At 43.1% G+C, this 23,940-nt stretch overlaps 1 protein-coding gene across 2 annotated transcripts; it reads left to right on the forward strand.

Annotated features, from left to right (window-relative positions):
- The first annotated feature begins 7,488 nt into the window (after positions 1–7,488).
- On the forward strand, positions 7,489–23,572 carry LOC102423424 (zinc finger protein 420-like). 2 transcript variants are annotated; one of them, XM_023764964.1, is made up of 6 exons: positions 7,489–7,640; positions 8,314–8,455; positions 12,011–12,137; positions 19,763–19,836; positions 21,288–21,474; positions 21,559–23,362. In XM_023764964.1, exons 2-6 carry the CDS (start codon positions 8,441–8,443, stop codon positions 23,238–23,240), a joined length of 2,085 nt encoding a protein of 694 aa, XP_023620732.1. In that variant the 5' UTR covers positions 7,489–7,640; positions 8,314–8,440; the 3' UTR covers positions 23,241–23,362. The 2 variants fall into 2 exon arrangements, with proteins under 2 accessions (XP_023620732.1, XP_023620733.1); XM_023764965.1 differs by lacking the exons at positions 7,489–7,640; positions 8,314–8,455; positions 12,011–12,137; positions 19,763–19,836; positions 21,288–21,474 and having other exon boundaries at positions 21,557–22,678; positions 22,763–23,225; positions 23,308–23,572.
- The last annotated feature ends 368 nt before the right edge of the window (positions 23,573–23,940 follow it).

Here is a 23,940-nt window from a genome sequence, read left to right on the forward strand (position 1 = left end):
GGTGTAGGATGTGAGGGAGATCTGGCTGTGACATCTGTCACGCCATTGATCGCCAGGGTTGATTCGGCTGATCTGGCTGGCTAGGTGGGTGTCCCCCTCCTCCCTCACCGATCCATGTGGGTCCCTCCCGAAGCTGCAGGCTCGGTCGAAGAGGATGACCTTCCCCCCCCAGGTGAGGACCGGTCTTCGGTCAAGGGTATACGAGTAGCTGCGCTCCCCTGCTAGAACCTCCAAAGAAGCTCTCAAGGTCCATTTGTAGGAGAATGTAGGGTAGTCAAGCTTCCAAGACTCCAGACACATCCAAATGAGGCGCTGCACGTGGCAGAGTGCCTTCCTTTAAAAAAAAAAAGTGAGATGTTTGAAATTAATGTAGTTTTATTTTCTTAATTTAATTTTGTTTTACTTCTTAAATTATTACAAAGAGTATTCCACATGGCTCCTTTCCCCCCCTCTTGACATTCCCCCGGCCTCTCCTACCCCCCAGTGTCTTGTGTCCATTGGTTATTCTTTTTTTTAAAAAATATATTTTATTGATTTTTTACAGAGAGGAAGGGAGAGAGATAGAGAGTTAGAAACATCGATGAGAGAGAAACATCGATCAGCTGCCTCCTGCACATCTCCTACTGCGGATGTGCCCACAACCCAGGTACATGCCCTTGACTGGAATCGAGCCTGGGACCTTTCAGTCCGCAGGCCGATGCTCTATCCACTGAGCCAAACCGGTTTCGGCCATTGGTTATTCTTATATGTATGCATATAAGTCCTTTGGTTGCACTCTTACCCCACAACCCTCCCCAGGCTTCGCACTGTAGTTTGACAGTCTGTTCAATGCTGCTCTGCCTTTGTATCTATTTTTGTTCATCAGTTCATAATGGTCTTTATTATCCATAAATGAGTGAGATCATGTGGTATTTTTCTCAGCTTTCCAGTGGCCGTCGTAGCCTCCCAGGGGCCATCTCAGCCTCACCGGTGCGGTCTCAGCCTCACAGGGGTGGTCACAGCCTCATGGGGGCCGTCTCACCCTCACGGGCTGGCTCAGCTTCACAGGTGCCGAATCAGCAACAGGAAGTTTGGCATTCTGTCTTTTCTTGGGCGGCTCCTTGCTGGACAAAATCTCCAGGTATTCTTGCTGGCTGAATATCTGGTATCCTTGCTTGGGTTTTGTTTTCTACTAAGTGCACAGACTGCATGTCTGCCGTCTCCCGGCGTCCCATGTGACACTGGATCTGGTGAAGCTGTTAGTGCGTTTGCTGGTACAGCGGTTCCATGTTGCCGGCCCAGCCGGGTCTGGGTACAGCTTCCTCTGAACCTGATTCTGCTTCTTGAGTGTGTCCCTTATGGGTGTGAGGAGTTGAAATCTGCAGTTTGTTGGGTTAAGCTGCAAAAGCCCATGTGGTTCCTTTTGTGCCTCTGGCACCGATTGGGTGGGGATGAAAATTGAGTAGGGTGCGATCTCAGGGAGTCACCATGGGGGAACAAACAGCAATGTCGTCTCCGCGGCTCCTCGCCTCTCAGCAACTCCACATCCCTGAGTACTGGCGAGCAGCTCCGCGAGAAAGCCACACTCGCTTTCCGACATGCTGCAAGGCCGTCCCGCCTCTCCCCATAGGGGTCTGGGACCTCAGAATCCCGCCCCAAACAAGATCATTGGTTTCGAGTTTTTGTAACCCCTTTCGAATGAAAAAAAACCCCGCATCCAGTTGCAGCCCGCCTGGTGCGACTCCATATCTCTGTTCTTGGCGCTTCTGTATATCCTACTCAGTCTCAATGCTCTTCTTTCTTTCCTTCCTGTTGTAGAACTTCCACTGGGCCAGCTTTCCCATGGTTCTGAAAGATAGCTGTTTTGTCTTATAGTTGGTACAGTGGGGCCTTGACTTACAAGTGTCCGGACTAAGGAGTTTTTTTGAGATACCAGCCATCTCTCGGCTGATATTTTGCTTTGAGTTGCAAGCTCAGAAAAATGCGGGTTACTAACCAGTTTGGCTCAGTGGATAGAGCGTCGGCCTGTGGACTCAAGGGTCTCAAGTTGATTCCGGTCATGGGCATATACCTTGGTTGCAAGCACATCCCCAGTGGCGAGTGTGCAGGAGGCAGCTGATCGATGTTTCTCTCTCATCAATGTTTCTAACTCTCTATCCCTTTCCCTTCCTCTCTGTAAAAAATCAATAAAATATATTTTAAAAAATTCAGGTTATGAGCCAGCTTCAGATACCCCACTGCTAGTTGGCGCAGCGAACGTCACAGTGATTTGACATACAAGTAATTTGAGTTATGCGCTCTGTCACGGAACAAATTAAATTCATAAGTCAAGGCCCCACTGTATTTTCAAAGCTCTTGTGGGAGGCAGCACGCACAGGTCTGTACCTTATGCTGCCATCTTGGTCTCCCTTAATGTAGTTTTATATTCAATAACATAGAAGTTATATGGGCAGATATTGTGTCATTTCTGGAATAAACACATAGTCATGTCTTGAAGGGGATAAATTGAGATATAAATTTTGTTTTCTTACATGTCACGTCAAATGAAGTCGTTTAATTTATTTTAAACTAGGGACGTGGTACACAAATTCATCCAGGGGTGGGGTCCCTTGGCCTAGCTGGTCGTCGCTGTATTGCCCAGTCCCGAACAGGGCCAACCAGCTCTGGTGAGGGATCGCGGGAGTTTGGCCGTCCGCAGGAGATTGGCTGTGGGAGTGCACTGACTACCAGGGATCAGCTCCTGCATTGAGCATCTGTCCCCTGGTGGTCAGTGTGCATCATAGCAACCGGTCAAGCTGTGGACCGGTCATAACGGTCGCTTAGGCATTTATGTATATAGATGGTAGCGCATCATTATAAAAATAGTCTTTTGTTTTTCAGTCTGATATATTTGCTATTGCAAATAGTGCTGCAGTGTATGTATGTGTGGGTATATCTTTTTGAATTTGTGTTCTCTCTATAAATCCCCAGAAATGGAATTTGTGTGTTACCGTTAGCATTTCACAGTAGGATCATGGAATGTTTTTTTCAACGTAGTGATTTCTTCTTTAATTACAGCCAGCAATGTGTATATGTTTGTGTATATATAAATACATATATGTTTTATTTTCTTAATCCTCACCCAATTATATTTTTCCCATTGAGTTTTAGAGATAGTGGGAAGGAGGGGTTGGGTGGATTGAAAGAGAGAGAAAAATATCGATGGTGAGAGGACACATTGTTTGTTTGGCTTCCTCACATATAACAAATGGGGTTGGGATCCAGCCTGCAACCATTTGCTGGGTGGCCCGTGCTCTAACCCCTGAGCACACTGCAGGGGGCAGCCAGCAGTATTTTATGCTTGACAGCATACAAATCATGCACCTTCCTAGGAAGTAAACTGTGACTATTTTATTTTCACTATGTTGTTATTCACGTAAACACATACTTAATTTATTATTTTGCATTAATGTCTTTAATGTACAGAAACATAGCTAACTTTGTTGTTTGGTTTTATGTACCATGTTTGGAGAAATTAATTATATACATATATTATTAGAAATGTACAATGTGATTTGCAATACAGAATTCTGTCACCTGTTAACAGGATCATTTTAGTTATTCATTTGATATTTTTATTATGACTATGGGAACTACTTAAAATATTTTATTTTCTAAATGTCCACAAGAGAATTCAAAATGATATGTGTGTTTTTATAGAACACCATACATTTTTATATTCTCTATATTTTCCCACATACAAGGAATCTTCATAAGTTCATATTTTAGTGTTGTTTTGACATTTTAAATTACCTCCAGAAGTATATTTCTTCAGGGTTATTTATAGGGAAGGTCTAATAATGAGAAGATCTGATAATGAGAAAGTTTTGGAGCCGGAAAAGTTTTGTCCTCTCCATTGTTGATGATCTGTTTTGTCATTATTGTTGTTGGATGGTTTTTGTTCATTTATCAGTTCCGTTTTTTATTTCATGCCCTTTTTTATCCCCAATATTATCCTTTGTAGAAACCCCCTTTGTTTCTCTCTTTTTTTAAATCTTTTTTAAATTACATCTTTATTGTTCATATTACATTTGTTCCTCTTTTTTTCCCCCTTAACTCCCCTCCTCCCAGTTCCCACCCCACCCTTCGCCCTTAGTCCCCACCCACTGTCCTCATCCATAGGTGCACGATTTTTGTCCAGTCTCTTCCCGCATCTCCCACATCCCTTTCCCCCCCAAGAATAATCAGTCCATTCCCTTTCTATGTCCCTGATTCATTATAATCACCAGTTCATTCTGTACATCAGATTATTTATTCACTTGATTCTTGATTCACTTGTTGATAGATGCATGTTTGTTGTTCATAATTTGTATCTTTATCTTTTTCTTCTTCTTCCTCTTCTTAAAGGATACCTTTCAGCATTTCGTATAATACTGGTTTAATGGTGATGAACTCCTTTAGCTTTTCCTTATCTGTGAAGGTCTTTATCTGACCTCCAATTCTGAATGATAGCTTTACTGGATAAAGTAATCTTGGTTGTAGGTTCTTGGTATTCATCACTTTGAATATTTCTTGCCATTCCCTTCAGGCCTGCAAAGTTTCTGTTGAGAAATCAGCTGACAGTCGTATGGGTATTCCCTTGTAGGTAATTGGGTCTCTTTCTCTTGCTGCTTTTAAGATTCTCTCTTTGTCTTTTGCTCTTGGCATTTAAATTATGATGTGTCTTGGTGTGGTCCTCTTTGGATTCCTTTTGTTTGGGGTTCTCTGCGCTTCTTGGACCCGTAAGTCCATTTCTTTCACCAGGTGGGGGAAGTTTTCTGTCATTATTTCTTCAAATAAATTTTCAATATCTTGCTGTCTCTCATCATCTGGTACTCCTATAATTCTGATGTTGGTACCTTTGAAACTGTCCCAGAGGCTCCTTACACTATCTTCGTATTTTTGGATTCTTTTTTCATTTTGCTTTTCCGGTTGGGTGTTTTTTGCTTCTTCACAATTCAAATCTTTGACTTGATTCTTGCGCTCCTCTGGTCTGCTGTTGGGTGTCTGTATAATTTTCTTTATTTCAGTCAGTGAATGCTTAATTTCTAGTTGGTTCTTTATCACAAAATCGAGGGTCTCATTAGATTTCTTGAGGCTCTCATCAAGTTTATCGGCAGTTTCTAGCAAATTATTGAAAGCCCTCAAAAGTGCGTTTTTTTAGCTCTATATCCTCCATTTCTGTCATGTTTTTTTGTCTCCGCATTTTTTATGCTTTCTTGGTGCACCCCCTTGTGGTCTTTGTACGAAGTCTTGTTGTAGTTAAGCCTTAATTGTCGTCGGCAATAAAGGAGTGAATTGACCTCCAGGCTAACTGGCTATGAGAGTCAGCTGTGTCTGCAGTGGGAGAGCTTCTGTGATGAATCTCTAGGGCGGTGCTAATCTAGCCTTTGCCTGAGGCTATGGGGCAAATGCCTCTGTGCAGGGCTTAGGCGGGGCAGGTCCCAGGGGATCTACTGGGCGGGGGAGCGAGCAGTTATGGCTGTTCTCAGTTCAGTCCCCTGCGGCTCTGCAACCGCTGCAAACCTCGGAGAGAAAGCTGCCTTCCCGCTTCTCCTGTTTGAGTCTGGGTCCCTAGAGACTCGCCCGGATCTGGAGCTCAGAGTCTGAAACTCCCTCCTTATTGAAACCACCAACTGGACCCTCTGCCGCCAGCCTGCTCCACGTGCACCTCCGCACCTTAGTATTTCACCTCCGTACTGCGCCTCCTCTGAGTCTCGGTATGGATTTCTCTTTACTTCTAGTTGTAGAATCTCTCCTCAGCCAGCCTTCCTGTGGTTCTGGGTGATGTCTGTTCCGTCTTTTAGTTGTATTTTTGAATTGATTGTTCGAGACAGCAAACTCCAGCGTTAACCTATGCCGCCATCTTGGTTTTCCTTGCCTCAGTCTTTGATGATGGTGGTGGCAGCTCGTCACACGTGGGGCCGGGCTTGGTCTCCTGACCTCGGGTCGCTGAGGGGCCAGGGGGCCAATTGGGTTGAGCGGTCGGGGTATTTCCCGTCGCTGGATAGTAAATAGTACCCCAGGGTCTGGTCCAGAGACATATAGCCTCAATCCCCATGTCTTTCCCCGGTCCAGTCTTTAGCCCAATAGGCCACTGGTTTGATGACAGTGGGGTTGCAGTTTCCAACAGTACAGTTCCTTTCCGGGGCCCCTGGCCACACCTGTCGGGTGAATCGTATGTCCCTGTTTGTAAGCTTTGGGGGCCATTTGGCATAGGTTTCACAGCCCCACTGTCCACAATAATAAGCCTTCTGGTTTCCGCACTTCAGAAAGGCAATCCTGGGCTGGCGAGAGCAGACATATAGGGGGGTATGTCATAGTTGTTGTGCAGTCCCTCGGGTCCCGCAGCCATAGGTGGTTGCGGCCCTGTGTGTAGCCATTCCCCGGGGATCCCCAGCTGCGACCCGGCTGGGCCCAAATTCTTGAGCCTGGGTCTGTCCTGGGGCAGGTTCCAATCCTCCCCGAAGAGGCTACACAGGTCAAACCGGAGAGTCGTTAGGAATATGCCTACTTTGTCTAGAATTTGTCCTTGTGATTTTTTTAAATATATATTTTATTGATTTTTTACAGAGAGGAAGGGAGAGGGATAGAGAGTTAGAAACATCGATGAGAGAGAAACATCGATCAGCTGCCTCCTGCACACCCCGTACTGGGAATGTGCCTGCAACCAAGGTACATGCCCTTGACCTGAATCGAACCTGGGACCCTTCAGTCCATAGGCTGACGCTCTATCCACTGAGCCAAACCGGTAGGTCTGTCCTTGTGATTTATTAATAGTCATCACAAATGTTGGCATCACGAGAAACTGTTGTCGAATCAATTCAAATGGGAGGCCAGTGTCAGATGGGGACTAATTCTTTGAATCAGAACAACCTCTCTCTCTGCAGATCTTGTTAATACTTCAGCTTCAATAATGTTAGTTTGTAACCTTTTAATAATAAATCTGGTATCATTACAAAGACCCCATTTACTATTGAGATTTCTCAATGGCATGATGATTGCACCCACTTTCAATTTTAATTTATGAAATGGCATTCCTGAAGGAGTAATACTATTAAGAAATTGGATGGGAAAATTTTCCTTTTCAGCATCATCAGTGGAATCAATGGAATTATCACTCAAATATGTGTGAAAATCTACATTGAGTATATCCAAATTTTCTTTAACTTTTGAACATGCTCATGTTTTGCACAAAGAATTGCACGTTTATTATCTATAGCAGTGGTTCTCAACCTTAGCTGCACATTAGAGTCACCTGGGAATCTGTTTAAAATCCTGATTTCTGAGCCTCATCCACCGGAAATTGTTTCTTTGTTACGGGGTGGGGCCATTGCATTAGTAACAAAGAAACAAAATTTCCAGAGCTTGAGGTTAGTTAGGCTCTGGCTTAGGCTTTAGCTCCGCCTCCATCAGTGAGTCGCTCAGCTCAGGCTCTGGCCCCGCCCACCCCGCAGGGAGGCGCATGCGCAGTTCCTTGCAGACGCGGAAGCGGCCGTGGAGGGGAAGGTGGCGGTTTCCCCTGAGGAGGGTGTTTGTCTTTAAAGCTGACGCTCCCCGTCCCGCTCCCCGCAGGGAAGGCTGAGGGCGCTGCCGGCGCTGAAGTCCTTGTTGGGGTCCCCGCCCGGGAGCCTCTCTCAGCGGTGAGTCCGCGTCCCGGGAGGCTGCGCGGTGCGGGCGTCACGTGCCTTTGGGAGGAAACGGAGGCCCCGGCCCGGGGTCTCTCCGCCTGTGGCTGTGGCCACCGCCTGCCGCGCGGTTTTCCCGCTGAAAACCGTTCCCGGGGCCGCCGGTCCTCCCCGCGGGGCTGAGAGTCTGGGTCAGGGGGTTCCCGCCCTTTGCGCCCCTCTCCCCGCCCGGCGCTTCTGCCCAAAAAGCCCGGATGGCTCCCGGCCTGGGGGTCTGCACCCCACCTCCGCGCCCCACCGCAAAGGCTTGGGAAACCTGCACGTGTACAAGTTCCTGCTTCTCCCCCTCCCAATCCTCACACGTCTCAGGGCTGCTGGGTCTGGTGTCTTGTACCCAGCGCCCCTGAAAACAGCTCTGGGGCAGCTTGGGAGGCCCAGGAGGGAACCAGTTAAAGATGCTGGTCAGGGCCCCCAGGGCAGGCTTTGTTCAGAGAAGGTAAGGGGTGCTCTGTGGGGTTGGGGGTTCAGCAGAGCAGCACATGTGCTCATTCCTGTAGGAGTTTGTGGAAGTGTTTGACACATGAAGACAGAAAAAAAATCTCAGTGTGGTCTCCCTGTAGGAGCTCATTGTTCCTGACTCTCTCCTGTGACACAGGACAGGAGGGGGTGTCCTTTTCCTCATTTCCAGGTCCTTCTGACTGTGTGAGGGGAGCTGATTAACAGGCTGTGGGGACGCCTTTGAAGGCACATTCTGTGACTCCTCAACATATTGTCTCCTGAGGAAACAACCCAGACCCCATCAGGACCAGGACCAAATGGCTGCTTCTCAGGTAAAAGATGTGTCCTGGGTCAGAGGCTCTGTTTGCTTTTCCTCTAACATTTGTTGATATATTTGTCTTTCTCTCATGCCTGTGTCCCCTGTCCCCTCTGCTCCCCTGTTGCACTGTGTCCTGTGACCTACAGCTAGCTCATTCTCAGTGCTGCTTTTCCCTCTACTTTGTCATCCCTAAACCCCCCTTCCTGTCCCTGCTCTGGCTTACCCAATTCTTTCTCGGTGAAGATCTTTACATCTTTCCAGGAGAATGTCTATGTAGGCCTTTTATTCTACCTTCCTTTATTATTTCTTGTAATGTCTGTATCACAGGTTTTTTATTTCTTTGTTTATAATTTTTTTGGGTTTTTTTATTGATTTCAAAGAGGAAGGGAGAGGAAGATATAGGTAGAAACATCAATGAGGAGAGAGAATCATTGATAGGCTGCCTCTTACATGTCCCGAACTGGGGATCAAGTCCGCAACCCGCCCATGTGCCCTTGACAGGAATCAAACCTGGGACTTTTCAGTTCACAGTTCGGCTCTCTATCCACTGACCATACTGGCTAGGGCTGCATTATAGTTGTTGATAACAGAAGCTTTGAAGTATGTTTTAAAATCAGGAAGCCTGAAGCCTTTAATTTCATACATTCTTTTCTTGATTGAGTTGGTTGCATGGAGTCCTGTGACATTCACATTAATTTTAGAAATAGCTTTTCTATTTCTGCCAATAGTGTCAGCAGTTTCTATATTTCCCTCATATATATATATATATATATATATATAATTTTTTTTTTTAAATTTCAGAATGGCTTTTAAATTTCAGAATGGCAAGGAGAGGGAGAGAGAGAGAGAAACATCAATGAGCAGAGAGAATCATTGATCAGCTGCCTCTTCCACACCCCTCACTGGAGATCAATTCTGAAACCTGGAGTGTGCCCTGACTTGGAATGGAACCCCGCCCTCCTGGCTCAAAGGTCAACGCTCTACCTCTGAGCCTCATTGGCCCGGCTATATTTCTCTCCTTTTTCCCAGAGCCTTCTCTGCCTTCATTTTATGCAGCCTCCACAAGGTCAGGAAGCATTCCCACCTTTAATTAATGACTCTCAAGTACTCAAAACATCCTTTTTATGACAGATCCACCTGGGAAGGCATCCATGTCTAACATCCCTATTGGGATGGGGTCAGAGGCTCTTGTGTCTTGAAGAAGGGAAAGATAGGTTTTAGGTTCAAGTGGCTGCAACATCAGCTCATGATGGGGAGTAAGAAAATGCACATTTTACTGTTCAAAATAGCTCAGCAAGTTCTTAGTGAAGAGTAAATAATAAATGGAAGAGACTTGCTCACTAGATTAGGGGGAAAGTTTTGGTACTCAAATATACTGTTTGCTTACAGAACCTGAGAGGTACCTGTGGGTTGGCACTTGCAAGAATTAATGTTTATTTGTGATCATTTCCACATAATGATTTCTTTATTGAGGTATTTTTGGCAGTAATGTCACAGCAGTGGTGACCTGACTTCCCGTGTGCCTCAGTCACCTGATGCCCATTGTCTCAGGCTCCCTGATGATCACGTGGCAGAGATGCTCCCTTCACTGTAGAGTTAATACTCTCCCTTTCTGAGGAACAAGGGTGTAGTAGGGGTTTAATGAAAGATGTGCAAAGACCTCATTCACATCTGGAAATGTTCTTCTCCTTAGTTTGTGTTTGCTTTTGAAAATGAAGGACTTTTATTTCCTACGGATCATTGGCTTTTTCATGGGATCTTTTAAACAATCAGACCTTGAGTCTTTAACTTTTCATTATATTCTATACCAGTGATGGCGAACCTATGACACCCGTGTCAAAGGTGACATGCAAAGGCATTTTTTTGGTTGATTTTTCTTTGTTAAATGGCATTTAAATATATAAAATAAATATCAAAAATATAAATCTTTGTTTTACTATGGTTGCAAATATCCAAAAATTTCTATATGTGACATGGCACCAGAGTTAAGTTAGGGTTTTTCAAAATGCTGACACACCAAGCTCAAAAGGTTCGCCATCACTGTTCTATACTCACATGAGAGACATACCCTACATGATCACTTTTTGTATTTTCTAGAAAGTTTCAAAGAATGTTATTAATGCATGTTCAGTTTCATTAAATTTCTACAATATAACTTTCCACTAATGATACATAAAAATTTGGAAAGAAATGTACTAGTAAGAAAAATTAGTTCCCTCAGTCTGGTGTGGATCAGTGGTGGAGGGTTTGATTCCTGGTTTCTGGCAAGTAGGTCCTGGGTACATGTGGTAGGCAGGCAACCCATGTGTCTCTGTCTCTTTCACATTGATGTGTGTGTGTGTGTCTCTCTCTTTTTCACTCGCACCTTTTCCCTTTTGTGCTTCTACCTCCCTGCCTCCTACTCTACGAAACTCATTGGAAAAAAACTCTGGAGGTGAGGATTTACAACCACACAATGGAAATAATAAGTCTTAACTTGTTTTGTATCCTTATGTTTCTGTCCTTATTTTGCTTATAAAACAAAAAGGGGATCATACACAAATATATTCATGAGATTTATGGAATCACCTAACCATCTTGATTTCATACTTATAAGATGTGTGTCTCTGTGCCTAAATTGTTAACATTATTTTGAGTATTTTTTCTTTTTTTCAAGTATATTTGTATGAATTTCAGAAAGTAAGGGAGAGGTAGAGAAAGATAGAAACATCAACGATGAGAGAGAATCATGGAACCGATGCCTCCTGCACACCCCACACCGGGGATCGAGCTGGCAATTTTGTTGTGTCCAACCAGAAGTATGGCACATGATTTGGAAATATTGGCATCACAAGTAAAAAGTGAGCTTGTGACACGTTTGGAAACACAGGCCCCATCTTAGAACCTGGATCAGAATCTGTGTCTTTACAGAAGTTCATTTTGTTGTGGTTTGCTTCAACTTGAGAAGTCTGTAAACTCCAACCCATCATTGCATTTCTATCTGAGAAATATACCCCACTGGCCCTGAATGATGCAAATGCAGCACTCAGAAATCCATATGCTTGTATCCACGCCTCAATTTAATTAATTTAGTTTTTAATATATTTTTATTGATTTCAGAGGGGAAAGGGTGAGAGAGAGAAAGAGAGAGAGAGAGAGAGAGAACGAGAGAGAGAACGAGAGAACAATGGTGAGAGAGAATTCGTGATCGGCTGCCTCCAATACACCCCCTACTTGGCATTGAGCCTGCAACCCCGGCTTTTGCCCTTGGCAGGAATTGAACCTGGGACTCTTCAGTCTGCAGGCCCACCCTCTATCCACCTGAGCCCACTGAGCCAAACCAGCTATGGCCATGACTTAATTTTAAAGTTTATTTTCTTATATATAGGAAAATCTGAATCCTGGATCTATGGACATGTGTCATCCTCATTTGTCACTGTTAGAACACATATCAGAGAATGTTCCTGGGGCAAAGGTATCTGATTCAGGGTACTCCCCTAGGTCCAAACCTCTTCTGACACTGATTTCATGTTGGGTGACTTTGTGAACACTTCTGGAGACCTCTTGGTAAATGTTTCTTATCTTTCAGGGACCGTTGACCTTCAGGGATGTGGCCATAGATTTCTCTCAGGAGGAGTGGGAATGCCTGGACCCAGATCAGCGGAAATTGTACCTGGATGTGATGTTGGAGAACTACAGCAACCTGGTGTCCGTGGGTAAGGATGACTTCCTTCCTGAGTTCCTACTCTACCCGCAGGTTTTTGTTTCACATCTCCATGGCCTTTTCTTTTCTGTGGTAGATTCTTGCTCTCAAGGAACACGTTGGTCCATCGCTGGTTTGGCCCAGTGGATAGAACACCGGCCTCCAGACTGAAAGGTTCCAGTGTCGATTCTGTTCAAGGGCAAATGCCAGAGTTGTGGGCTCGCTCCCCAGTATGGGGTGTGCAGGAGGCAACTGATCAATGATTCTCTCTCTTCATTAATGTTTCTGTCTCTCTCTCCTGTCTTCCTCTCTAAAAGGAATAAATATATATAGTTTTTTAAAAAGGAACAAATGGGGAATTCCTTGGTGTAGAAAAGAAACACTTTTGGTGTGTGTGAATTAGGAACTCAGTGTTTGCACACATTACATTTTGTCTACACTAATGAAGGTAATATCAGAAAGTCATATTTTAAAAATCATTTTCTAGAATATTCTATAGTCTACACTAGAGCCCTAGTCCACGAAATACGTGCATGAGAAGGATCCCTAGGCCTGGTCTCCGCTCTCCCCACCTCCTCCTCCCCTCCCTCTATTAGTGCCCCGCCGCTATCTCTGCTCTCCATCCTTCTTCTGGACCGGCCCCTGGTGGTCAGTGCACATCACAGGGAGTGATGGAACTCCTGCTCTCCGGGTCGTACTCCCGAGAGGACAATTTGTACATTAGCCATGTGTGTGTGTGTGTGTGTGTGTGTGTGTGTGTGTGTGTGTGTGTCTGCTCGCGTGTATGTATATATATATATGGAATCTAATAATAGACAAATAGGATAATTGCCCATACCTTCGCTATGAGTCCCATTCGCTAATCCGCGTGATATGCAAAATTAGCCACCAACAAATATGGCGGTTACTTTTCATATGGAGGCGTGAAGCAGATTAGCGAAGACTGAAGGCGTTATACATACATACATTCATACGTACATACATACGTACTTACAGTGGGGCCTTGACTTACGAATGTCCCGACTAACTAGTTTTTCCAGATGCGAGCCGTCTCTCTGCTGATTTTTTGCTTTGAGTTGCGAGCTAAAATTTGGGTTGCAAGTCAGCTTTAAATACCCCTCCGCTAGTTGGCGCAGCGAACATCACAGAGAACGCCACTGATTTGACATACGAGTAATTTGAGTTACCAGCTCCGTCACGGAATGAATTAAACTCGTATGTCAAGGCACCACTGTACATGCATAAACGTATACACACACACACACACACAGACACACACACACACTAGTGTCCCGGTGCCCGAAATTATATATATATATATATATATATATATATATACTAGTGTCTCGGTGTCCCTCAGCCCGGCCTGCAACCTCTCTAATCTAGGACCCCTCAGACATCCCTCTCGCAATCTGGGACCGCTGGCTCCTATCTGCTCACCTGCCTGCATGCCTGATCGCCCCTAACTACTCAGCCTGCCATCCTGCTTGCCCCCATCTTTCCCCGACTCCCCCCGCCGGCCTTCTCACCCCCAACTTCTTTCCTTGCCGGCCTAATCACTCCCAACTGCCCATGCCACTGACCTGGTTGCCCTCAACTGCCCCACCCACAGCCGGCCTAATCGCCGCCAACTGCTTGCCTGCTTGCCCCGAAGTGCCCCCCTGCTGACCTGATCATCCCCAACTGCCCCCCTGCTGGCCTCATCGCCCCAAGTGTCCCGTCCCCCTGTACCCCTTTCCCGAAAGCCTGTTTGCCCCCAAATGCCTTTTGTGCACGGGGGGGGGCGGGGAGGGGGGAGGATTTCCCTCAGCCCGTCATGCAACGTCTCCAATCTGGGGCTCCTCAGGGGATGTCTGACTGCTCGCCCACAATTGGCCACCCTGTTGTTTTTTTAATATATTTTATTGATTTTTTTTACAGAGAAGAAGGGAGAGGGATAGAGAGTTAGAAACATCGATGAGAAAGAAACATCAATCAGCTGCCTTCTGCACACCCTCTACTGGGAATGTGCCTGCAACCAAGGTACATACCCTTGACCAGAATCAAATCTGGGACCCTTGAGTCCACAGACCAATGCTCTATCCACTGAGCCAAACCGGTTAGGGGAAGATCATGTTTATTTCAGCAAAGAAGGGAGAGTTAGAGAGATAGAAACTTCAGATGGGCATTAATTGATTGGTTTTTTTTTGTATGTTCCCTGACCAGAGATGAAACCTACAACGTTGGCATATTGGTACTATCATCTAAGCAACTGGGCTACCTGGGCGGGCAGATTGGATTCTTTCATTTAGTTCTGTGTATCTAGGCTTGTATCATGTCTTTTCATGGCTTGACGTATTATATCTTTATACAAGTGAATAAGACTTCATTGTATATCCTTCAGTGTATTTATCCATTCACCTGTTGAGACCTCTTCTTTGTCTCTAGCTTTTGTAGATTATGAATAAGCAGCCCCTTGTAGGCTTTTCAGTAGATAAAAAGGTTAACTCTTTGGTTCAATAGTAAGGAGCCTATTTACTGGATCCCATGGCAAGTGTATATTTAGTTTTATAAAAACCTCCAAACCATCTCCCCAAGGGCTGTAAGCATTTGGCATTTTCAGCAGCAGTGATTGGAGTTCCAGTTGCTCCACCATCACAAAGGGAGTTGGTGGGGTCAGTTCTGGATTCTGACCTGTACAATGGTGGTTTAGTGTTGCTTGCCTGTGCTGTTTGTTTGTTCTCATTGTTTTAATGTGCATTTCCTTAGTGACGTAAGATGTGCAGGATCTTGTTACACTGATTTTCTATGTGTATATATCTTGTAGTGCTGTGCCTTAAAGGTATTTGGCCCTTTTCAGACATGTTGGTTCTTTTGTCAATGTTGAGTTGAACGGTTTCTTTGTGTGTTTTGCATAATTATCCTGTACATGTTTACTTTTTTATTAATGTACTAATGGCCTGGCACAGATTCATGCACATTGAAAGGTAATTAATTAGAAGGGATATTTCAATATCGCCCTTGTCTATAATAGAAGTGTCTGAGATGAAAGAAAATGAGTAAAATGTATATGAAAATAATATATAAATTGATTAGTGAAGTAAACAGTAACAACATGATATCAGAACCACAAACCCCTAATACAAAAACAACAAAACATTATGTAAAAAGAACAAAAACACATTATTAAAACAACATTGAAACAAACATGGAGTGATAAAGTAATTAACCTCATTCTAATATCTCCCTGTATACCACATTAAAGGGTGAATTACCACCAAACACCTAACAAGATGGCAGTCATTTAAGATTAAAAACACTTGCCGAAACCGGTTTGGCTCAGTGGATAGAGCGTCGGCCTGCGGACTGAAGGGTCCCGGGTTCGTTTCCGGTCAAGGGCATGTACCTGGGTTGCGGGCACATCCCCAGTGGGAGATGTGCAGGAGGCAGCTGATCGATGTTTCTCTCCCATCGATGTTTCTAACTATCTATCTCTCTCCCTTCCTCTCTGTAAAAAATCAATAAAATACATTTAAAAAAAAGCATTAAAAACACTCATTTATGAATAAAAACACTTTGGGAGTGCTTGACTAATTATCCTTGTGATTAAGTATTTACAACTTTAACGTCACAGACTGTTTGAACTGTACAGAAAGCAACATAAAACTGACCATGTCCGGAAACGAATTCAGGTAGGAATATTCCTACTCTGTCTAGTTTGTCCTTGTGATTTATTAATAGCCATCACAAATGCTGGCATCACACGAAACTGTCTTCGAATTAATTTAAATGGGAGGCCAGTGTCAGATGGTGACAAATGTCACACATGCACGGGTGAACATTTATTTTTCAATTGCCAGTGTATGTCATATGAACTGGATGGTCATACGGATGTATGGTTTGTTACATATATATATATATATTAGAGGCGTGGTGCACAAAATTCATGTATGGATAGGGTCCCAAGGTCTGGCTGGCAATCAGGGCCAATCGGGCCTTCTGGCTACAGGCCAGGGCCTTCCTTTTCTGACTGCTAGGTACCGGCTAGGGTGTTCCTTCCCTGGCTGCTGGCTGGGGCCTTCCTTCCCCAGATGCCAGCTTCCAGCGGGGCCTTCATTCTGCTTCGCTTCATGGTGGTCAGTGCATGTCATAGTGAATGATCGAACTCCCGGTCTCCCGGTAGAATTCCTGAGGGGACGCTTTGCATCCTACCCTTTTAGATATATATAGATAGATAGATATTTGTTATTGATTTCAGGGATAAAGGGAGAGAGAGGGAGACATAGTAATATCAATGCTCAGAGAGAATCGTTGATCACCTGACATATGCCCACCCAGGAATCAAACCGTGACCTCCTGTTTCATAGGTCGACGCTCAACCGCTGAGCCATACCAGCCAGGCCATGTTTAGTTTTATAAATATATTTTCACAGCCTGTTGCTTCTTGGTTGTTTTTTTTTTTTTTTTCTTTTGAGAATGCTGTATTTATTGTTGTTTTTTCTTTAACGTTTGAGTTGATACTTAGGGAGTTTCCATTTTAATACAATGGATTAAAATACAAACTTGGTTACATATTCGCCTTTCAAATATTTGAAGTGTATAAAATTAATGTAGTTTTATATTTAGTAACATGGAAATTTTATATGCAGCCAGCTATTGTGTCATCTCTGGAATAAACACATAGTGAATCACGTCTTGAAGGAGATGAGTTGAGATATAAATTTTGTCTCCTTACATGTCAAGTCAAATGAAGTCTTTTATTTTAAATGGTAGAGCATCATTATGAAAATAGTCTTTTTTTCCAGTTGGATATCTTCACTATTGCAAATCGTGCTGCAGTGCATATATGGGTGGGTATATCTTTGTGAATTCATGTTCTCTGTTTTAATCCCCTGAAAGGACAAACTCCAGACAGAGTAGGAATATTCCTACCTAAATTCGTTTCCAGACACGGTCAGTTATATGTTGCTTTCTGTGAAGTTCAAAGAGCTGTGTTACCTGGTACTTGTTTGTAAATGTTGGAAAACCCTCTGTGTTTGTTAGTGACTGCACCAAGCTATAATAGTAAAAGCATAAAATGCCAGTTAGGCTGGAGTCCTTCCAGATGAAGCCAGGGCTGTGAGAGAAGCCTGGGTCCTGGGTGCCTGCCAACTGCCAGAGGGAAGCCAGTGCCAGCAGCCAGGGAAAGGAAAGCCTACTCTTGCATGAATTTTGTGCACTGGGCCTCTAGTGTCTTTATAAACTTGCTAACAGTGCAATAATGTTCTCATTTCTCCACTGCATTAGTAATACTTGTTGTTTTTTGATTTAAGTATGATTGATATTTCATGGTATTGTCCACTTGCATTTCTTTCTCTTTTAAAATATTTTTTTCATGATGTTTTACAGAGAGGAAGGGAGAGGGATAGAGAGTTAGAAACATCGATCAGCTGCATCCTGCACACCTCCTACTGGGAATATGCCCACAACCAAGGTACATGCCTTTGACCGGAATCGAACCTGGGACCTTTCAGTCCACAGGCCGATGCTCTATCCACTGAGCCAAACCAGTTAGGGCTCCACTTGCATTTCTTGATGATGAATGAGTTAAACCTCGTTTATTATCTGTATTGCACATCTTTACGTCCTATTTGGGAAATGTGTATTCAGGTCCTCCACCCATTTTCAATCATATTGTTTGTCTTTTTGGTGTAAAGTTGTGTGAGTTCCTCATATATTTTGGCTCTTTGGCTTTGGAGGATGTAGCTTTGCTGGGTTTTTGTTGTTATTTTGTGGTTTCTTTTGATATGTCAAATTATTCTTTTGTAGTCTCATTTCTTTATATTTTGGGTTCTTTATTATGCCTAGGAAGATATATGGAAAGCCGTATTTTAAAGAGTGATGGTAAAGTTCATTGAGTATGCTTTCTTCCAGTGTTTCCATGGTTTCAGGTGTCATATTTTTGTTGTTAATCCTTGCTGAGTTCAGTTTGGTTCCCGTCCTATAAAGAGGGTGTAGTTTTAGTATTTTTGCATGTATCTGTTTCATTTTTGATTAACTACTTGAACAACTGAAGAATCGGTCTTTACCTATTGTGTGTTCTTGCCTTCTATCTTACAGATTAGTTAACTCTATAGCTTTGGACATTTTTAAAGTTGTGTTACTTTTTTTTACATGTTGATTTTTAAAAGGTGTTTATATATTCTGGATATTAACTACTTATCTGATAATATGCTTTGGGGATATTTTTTTCCATTTCACAGCTTGTATTTTTAACACACTGACCATTTGCTTTCATGTGAATAATACTTTTATACAGGGTATAATACTTTTTGACTATTTCATTTTGTTTACCTTTCATTTTGGTGTTAAAATAAAAAAATCAAATTTCATAAAAACTTTTCTACATGACTAGACAGATTGGCTCAGTGGATAGACTGTCGACCTGCGGACTGAATGTTCCTGGGTTCGATTCTGATCAAGGGCACATGAGCAGGTTGCAGGCTCCCATTCCCAGTAGGGGCCATGCAGGAGGCAGACAACCAATGAATCTCTCTTAATGTTTCTATCTCTCTCTCTGTCTCTCTTCCTCTTTGACATCAATAAAAATATATTAAAAATAAACAAAAGCTTTTCTATAACTTTTCTTTTAATAGATTGAGTTATTAGCTTTATGTTTCTATGTTTTATCCATTTTGGTTTAATATTTGTATATGGTGTTTAATAAGAGTCCAACTTCACTTATTCTTTTACAAGTAGACATCTCGGTATGTCAACCCTATTCGTATATGTGAGAGTATCCTTTCTTTCTTTTGTGGTATAAGCATCCTGTAGAAGATTGTTTTACCTCATGCATGGGAAGTTGTAAATGCACATTAGGCTTATATATATGTATAAGCTCCCATCCCCTGTGAGAATCGTCATTCTGTTCCATTTCCATGCCCCTGATTCTATTACATTCACCAGTTTATTCTGTTTATCAGATTTTTTATTCATTTGATTTTTAGATCACTTGTTGATAGATATGTATTTACTTTTTTCATAATTTTTTCTTTACCTTTTTCTTCTTCTTTTTTTTATTTTTGTAAATATGTTTTTATTGATTTTTTACAGAGAGGAAGGGAGAGAGGGAGAGAGAGTTAGAAACATCGATCAGCTGCCTTCTGCACATCCCCCACTGGGGATGTGCCCGCAACCCAGGTACATGCCCTTGACCGGAATCGAACCTGGGACCTTTCAGTGCGCAGGCCGACGCTCTATCCACTGAGCCAAACCGGTTTCGGCTCATTGTCTCTTTATAGCAGCCACAACAGGGCACTCAATGTGTACTGCCATTCCATTCACACTCTCTGTCATGCACAACAAACACATGTTCTTGAAGATGCTTCAAAAGAGCGAGATCATTGAACACGCACTTCCCTCATCTCTCTCTTCAGCAGAGAAACTGGGAATTGGAAGTGTTGTTATATTTTGCCCTTGTGTGACAGGGTGTTTGAGCAGGTATCATGGGCAGATGTTAGCAACTCTTTGCCCCTATTTGATGTGAGTTTTCTTCCTTGTACCTATCATGAGCTTTCTTTGAATTCTTCACTGGCTCTTAGAGTACTCCAAAATGTGATTTGGTCAATACTTGCTGTGCACTTACCTGATTGTCAAAACTGAAAACTTGTTTTCTTTCAGCTATACCATCTAAAGATAACCAAGCCTTTATGCCAAAGCCCAGAATACAGGATTTATTCCCTGAAATAATACTGGTAAGATATAAAAGGTGTCGCTTTGATAATGTACACTTAATGAAAGCCTTGGAATTTGAGGAACAGTGTGATGAGAAGGGAGGATATTAATATAAACAGAACTAATCTGGAACAATTATCATAATAAATTTCTTGTTACCTAACCATGTCAGGTGTACTTTGGATTTGGGAAACCTCCCTTATTAAAGTCAGTGACATTGGCAGATAAGGGTGTTTCTGGACATGAAGGTTGAAAACAACTTTTTATTGTTACCGAATCTTGGAAAGGAAATCTAGAAAAACTAGTAACTCATGTAGCCTCTAGAATAAATAATCATTTGAATTGTTTTAAAGGGAGGATGGGATTAAACTTTCATTGAATCATTTCTAAGAGGTATAAATTTATAGTATATCTATATAATGTGCTCAATTTGGCAATCTTTTATGATTTTTTTAATGAAAAATGTGTTTTTATTGATTTCAGAGTATAAGGAACAGGAAGAGAGAGAGGAAAATATCACTGATGAGAAAAAATAATTCATTGGCTGCCTCCTGTATGCCTCCCACTGGGTACTGATCCCTGAGCTGGGCCATGTGCCCATACTGGGAATGGAACCAGGATCTTCTTGTTTACACTTCAAAGCTCAACCACTGAGCCATGCTGGCTGGGCATTTGGCAATCTTTGCTACAAGGATTCATTCTTCTTTCTCTAATAATTAAGGTGTTGTGTTTATATTTTGTCTATCATCCTATATAATAACAGCCTAATATACTAAGTTTTTGGTGGTCCGGTCATCCGTTTAACCAATCAAAGCATAATATGCTAACGATAGGTTAAGGACACCCAATTGTTCGCTATGATATGCACTGATCACCAGGTGGTAGATGCTCCATCCGGTAGGTTAGCTTGCTGCTGGGGTCTGGTTGATCAGGACTGAGCAAGATGGGCCGGACAGGCCCTGGCGCCTACCCACAGTCCCCCTCTGGCTGGCCAAACTGTCGAATCCCTCCCTGCCCCCAGTCATGCACCTCTGGGGTCCCTCTTTCTGGCCTGTATCATCTCACAATCCGGCACCTGTCAGGGGATTTCAGAGAGTTGGTTTCAGCCCGATCCTGCAAAACATTAGAGCTGCCCCCTAGTGGTCAGTGCACTCCCACAGGCGTAGAATCGCTCAGCCAGAAGCTGGGCTCACAGCTGATGAGTGCACAGGCAGTGGCAGGAGCTTCTCCCACCTCTAAGTGGGCCTAAGCCAACAGCTGGACATCTCCCCAGGGCTCCTGGACTGCAAGAGGGTACAGGCTGGGCTGAAGGATACTCCCCTGAGTGCAAGATTTTTATACACCAGGCCTCCAGTTTTAATATATTAGGATTGCTTTCATGAGTATCACAAAATGGTTCTTATGGATCTAGTGTACATGTTTAATGTGATTATAATTCCCTAAAGATCTTTCTGTCTCCAATTATCACCAGAATACACAAAATGGAGATAGCAGTTATCAGTGGATTGAACATTGGAAGAAATCTAAGCAAGAGTCATATCTTAATCATCGGACAAGTGAGCTCACAGGGGACCAATGTAAAAGTGGAAATGTCTTTGACCAAATGTCTTTTCACAATATACGTCAGGTTATTCCTATTGTGGAAAACACACACAAACTCAGGGAAAATCGAAAAGGCTTTAGTCAGTCCTCCAGACATACTCAACATCATAGAAATCATAGGGATGAAAAACCATATAACTGTTCACAATGTGGCAAAGCCTTTAGCATACCCTCCACCCTTATTCTTCATCATAGAATGCACACTGGAGAGAAACCTTATAAATGTAGAGAATGTGGCAAAGCATTCCTCCAAGCCTCATACATGAATCGACATCAGAAAGTTCATACTGGAGAGAAACCTTACAAATGTAGAGAATGTGGCAAAGCCTTTACTAAGTCCTCCAACGTTAATCGTCATCAGCGTACTCATACTGGAGAGAAGCCTTACAAATGCATGGAATGTGGCAAAGCATTCATTGAATTTGCAAAACTTAAACAACATCAAACAGTTCACTCTGGAGAGAAGCCTTACAAATGCACAGAATGTGGCAAAGCATTCATTGAGTTTGCAAAACTTAAACAACATCAAACAGTTCATACTGGAGAGAAGCCTTATAAATGTACAGAATGTGACAAAGTCTTTAGGTGTTCTTCAAGACTTAGAATTCATCAGAGAATTCACACTGGGGAGAAACCTTACAAATGTAGAGAATGTGGCAAAGCCTTCAGTAATTCCTCCTCCCTTAATAGACATCAGACAGTTCATACTGGTGAGAAGCAATACAAATGTACAGAATGTGGCAAAGCCTTTGCTGACTCCTCATCCCTTCGTTATCATCAGAGAGTTCATACTGGAGAGAAGCCGTTCAAATGTAAAGAATGTGGCAAGGCATTCAGTTTCGCAGCATCCCTTAATTATCATCAGAGAGTTCATACTGGAGAGAAGCCTTATAAATGTAGAGAATGTGACAAAGCCTTCAGCCGCTCTTCATCCCTTAATCAGCATCACAGAGTGCATACTGGTGAGAAGCCTTTCAAATGTAAAGAATGTGGCAGAGCATTCAGTTCGGCATCATCCCTTAATTATCATCAGAGAGTTCATACTGGAGAGAAGCCTTATAAATGTAGAGAATGTGGCAAAGCCTTTAGGAAGTACTCACACTTTACTTCTCATCAGAGAGTTCATACTGGAGTAAAGCCTTATAAATGTAGAGAATGCGCCAAATCCTTTGGCACCTCCTCAGACCTTACTAGGCATCAGAGAGTTCATTCTGGAGAGAAGCCTTATAAATGCAGAGAATGTGGCAAAACCTTTAGCCAGTCCTCGCTCCTTACTTCTCATCAGAGAGTTCTCCATGGAGTGAAGCCTTATAAATGTAGAGAATGCGCCAAATCCTTTGGCTTCTCCTCAGAGCTTACTAGGCATCAGAGAGTTCATACTGGAGAGAAGCCTTATAAATGCAGAGAATGTGGCAAAGCCTTCAGTCAGTCCTCAAACCTTATATATCACCAGAGAGTTCACACTGGAGAGAAGCCTTATAAATGTAGAGAATGCGACAAATCCTTTGGCTACTCCTCAGAGCTTACTAGGCATCAGAGAGTTCATACTGGAGAGAAGCCTTATAAATGCAGAGAATGTAGCAAAGCCTTTAGCCAGTCCTCACATGTTACTTCTCATCAGAGAGTTCACACTGGAGAGAAGCCTTATAAATGTAGAGAATGTGCCAAATCCTTTCGCTACTCCTCACAGCTTACATCTCATCAGAGAGTTCACACTGGAGAGAAGCCTTATAAATGTAGAGAATGCGCCAAATCCTTTGCCAACCCCTCAAACCTTACTAAGCATCACAGAGTTCATACTGGAGAAGCCTTTCAAATGTAAAGAATGTGGCAAGGCATTCAGTTTTGCAGAATCCCTTAATTATCATCAGAGAGTTCATACTGGAGAGAAGCCTTATAAATGTAGAGAATGTGGCAAAGCCTTCTGCCACCCTTCATCCCTTAATCAACATCACAGAGTTCATACTGGTGAGAAGCCTTTCAAATGTAAAGAATGTGGCAAGGCATTCAGTTTTGCAGCATCCCTTAATTATCATCAGAGAGTTCATACTGGAGAGAAGCCTTATTAATGTAGAGAATGCACCAAATCCTTTGGCACCTACTCAGAGCTTACTAGGCATCAGAGATTTCATTCTGGAGAGAAGCCTTATAAATGTGGAGAATGCGCCAAATCCTTTGTCACCTCCTCACGGCTTACTAGGCATCAGAGAGTTCATTCTGGAGAGAAGCCTTATAAATGCAGAGAATGTGGCAAAGCCTTCAATCATTCCTCACACCTTATGTATCATCAGAGAGTTCTCCATGGAGAGAAGCCTTATTAATGTAGAGAATGTGGCAAATCCTTTGGTTTCTCTTCAGACCTTACTATGCATCAGAGAGTTCATTCTCGAGAAGCCTTATAAATGTAATGAATGTGCCAAAGCCCTTACCACGTCCTCATCTCTTAATTATCATCAGAGTGTTCACACTGGAGAGAGGCCTTATACATGTAGACAATGTGGCAAAGTCTTCACTGGGTGGAA

Source organism: Myotis lucifugus, unplaced genomic scaffold (assembly GCF_000147115.1).
Source record: "Myotis lucifugus unplaced genomic scaffold, Myoluc2.0 scaffold_365, whole genome shotgun sequence".
In the NCBI taxonomy this organism is placed as follows: Eukaryota; Metazoa; Chordata; class Mammalia; order Chiroptera; family Vespertilionidae; genus Myotis; species Myotis lucifugus.